Source organism: Schistocerca piceifrons, chromosome 11 (genome assembly GCF_021461385.2).
Source record: "Schistocerca piceifrons isolate TAMUIC-IGC-003096 chromosome 11, iqSchPice1.1, whole genome shotgun sequence".
Classification (NCBI taxonomy): Eukaryota; Metazoa; Arthropoda; class Insecta; order Orthoptera; family Acrididae; genus Schistocerca; species Schistocerca piceifrons.
In genome coordinates, this window is record NC_060148.1 from 146558854 (window position 1) to 146561129 (window position 2276).

A 2276-nucleotide genomic window follows, 5' to 3' on the forward strand; every position below is an offset into this window, starting at 1 on the left:
CCTCCCATTGCATTTTGAAGATGCCACTAAGCTGCATCCCAATAAGCTGTCTGAACATTTAATTCCCTTATAGAAACGTAATTTTCATGTGGTTAACTGTAGAATACTAGGTACCAGACTATAGTGTTGAGAGAATACTGTAACTAACTACATGTCTCCTTCCACAGTTGAGCAGTGAAGACCAGAGTTTGGAACAGAGAGCACGGAATGCCACTCTCGGACTATAAAGACCTGGTGGGCACCGTGGCAAGCTATGCTGCCATCGCTCAGATGCTCTCTGGCACCATCATGTGCCGCAACTTCGCTCGCCAGGGCACCACACGTGGCATGCCCCCGACCATGTTCGTCATGGGTGGCACGCTGGGCGTCGTCATGGTGGAGTTCGCCCGCATCATGAAGGACGCGGCGATGCTGCGCGCCAACCGCGCCATCATGCTACTCAACCTGGGCTACCTGGCTTGCTACTGGTACTACTGCGACGACCGGCCCCTGTTCTACCGAACACTGACCAAAGCCACCGTCCTGGCTGCGGGGCTGCTCACCTACGCCCGCCTCGAGGACCCCGCAGTGGTCGAGTTCCGGTTCGGTGCCATCCTCACTGTCCTGTTCTTCTTCCTAGTCGCTTCACCACTCTTTTCACTGCGAGAGATCATCAGAACCAAGAACAGCATCAGCATACCACTGCCGATGGTCCTGTCGGGTACTGTTGTAACCCTACTGTGGCTGCTTTACGGGGTGATGATTGGAAGTGCTTTTCTGATTTTCCAGAATGTGATTGTTTTGGTCTTATCAGTGGCCCAGTTGGGTCTGGTTATCATTTACCCGAGGACTCTGCCACCTGAGGAGAGCAAGGGCGTTGGCTATCTTTGATAACTGTGCTCAACTGACTGTCTGACAACTTTGTGTTTGATGATACAACTGTAGTATTCTGTCTTCCTACTTTTTTATACAAATTGTTTGCTAATAAAATGTTGATCTGGAAATATTTTTTTCGTCACAGCTTCATTGCTAATCTTGACAGATGTTGGGTCTCAGCAGAGTACAGCGCATGAGTATTTTAAATGACTCTTGATGATAATTTCTAATGATTTCTCAAGGGTTACCAGAGTTGGAGATGCATACGAAGAAAGAGAGGTTGTACACAGAGTCTAAAAGATTTAGGTTATCTACTTTAATCGACAGCATTACTGGCAGAATAAAGCAACTCTAGTGCTATTCAACTACTAGTTAAGTAACCTTCTCAGTCACGTTCACAATGATGTAGTGATCCACTCAGTGACTAAGTAGCTTTATTCAATGCTGTGTCAATCTCAAAGTCCACTACTTCAGTTGTTAGTATATAAATGATTACGTATTCACATATATATATATATATATATATATATATATATATATATATATATATAGGATGGTCCATTGATAGTGACCAGGCCAAATATCTCACGAAATAGGCATCAAACGAAAAAACTACAAAGAACGAAACTTGTCTAGCTTGAAGGGGGAAACCAGATGGCGCTATGATTGGTCCGCTAGATGGCGCTGCCATAGGTCAAACGGATATCAACTGCGTTCTTTTAAATAGGAACCCCCATTTTTTGTTACATATTCGTGTAGTACGTATAGAAATATGAATGTTTTAGTTGGACCACATTTTTCGCTTTGTGATAGATGGCGCTGTAATAGTCACAAACGTATAACTACGTGGTATCACGTAACATTCCGCCAGTGCGGACGGTATTTGCTTCGTGGTGCATTACCAGTGTTAAAAAGGAACGTTTACCAAGTGCGGAAAAGGTCGATGTCGTGTTGATGTATGGCTATTGTGATCAAAATGCCCAACGGGCGTGTGCTATGTTTCCTTTTCGGTATCCTGGACATCATCCAAGTGTCCGGACCGTTCGCCGGGTAGTTAAGTTATTTAAGGAAACAGGAAGTGTTCAGCCACATGTGAAACGTCAACCGCGACTTGCAACAAATGATGATGCCCAAGTAGGTGTTTTAGCTCCTGTCGCAGCTAATCCGCACGTCAGTCGCAGACAAATTGCGCGAGAATCGGGAATCTGAAAAACGTCGGTGTTGAGAATGCTACATCAACATCGATTGCATCTGTACCATATTTCTATGCACCAGGAATTGCATGGCGACGACTTTGAATGTCTTGTACAGTTCTGCCACTGGGCACAAGAGAAATTACGGGACGATAGCAGATTTTTTGCATACGTTCTATTTAGCGACGAAGCGTCATTCACCAACAGCGGTAACGTAAACCGGCATAA

The 2276-nt window shown here is 45.0% G+C and overlaps 1 protein-coding gene across 1 annotated transcript; it reads left to right on the forward strand.

Annotated features, from left to right (window-relative positions):
• The first annotated feature begins 207 nt into the window (after window positions 1-207).
• On the forward strand, window positions 208-870 carry LOC124719824 (sugar transporter SWEET1-like). The gene has a single exon (XM_047245013.1). The coding sequence runs from the start codon at window positions 208-210 to the stop codon at window positions 868-870; it is 663 nt and encodes a 220-aa protein (XP_047100969.1).
• Window positions 871-2276: the final 1406 nt, after the last annotated feature.

Bases quoted from the DNA above. Each gene is read 5' to 3' on its own strand.
- LOC124719824 (XM_047245013.1), top strand. From the start codon at position 208: ATGCCACTCTCGGACTATAAAGACCTGGTGGGCACCGTGGCAAGCTAT.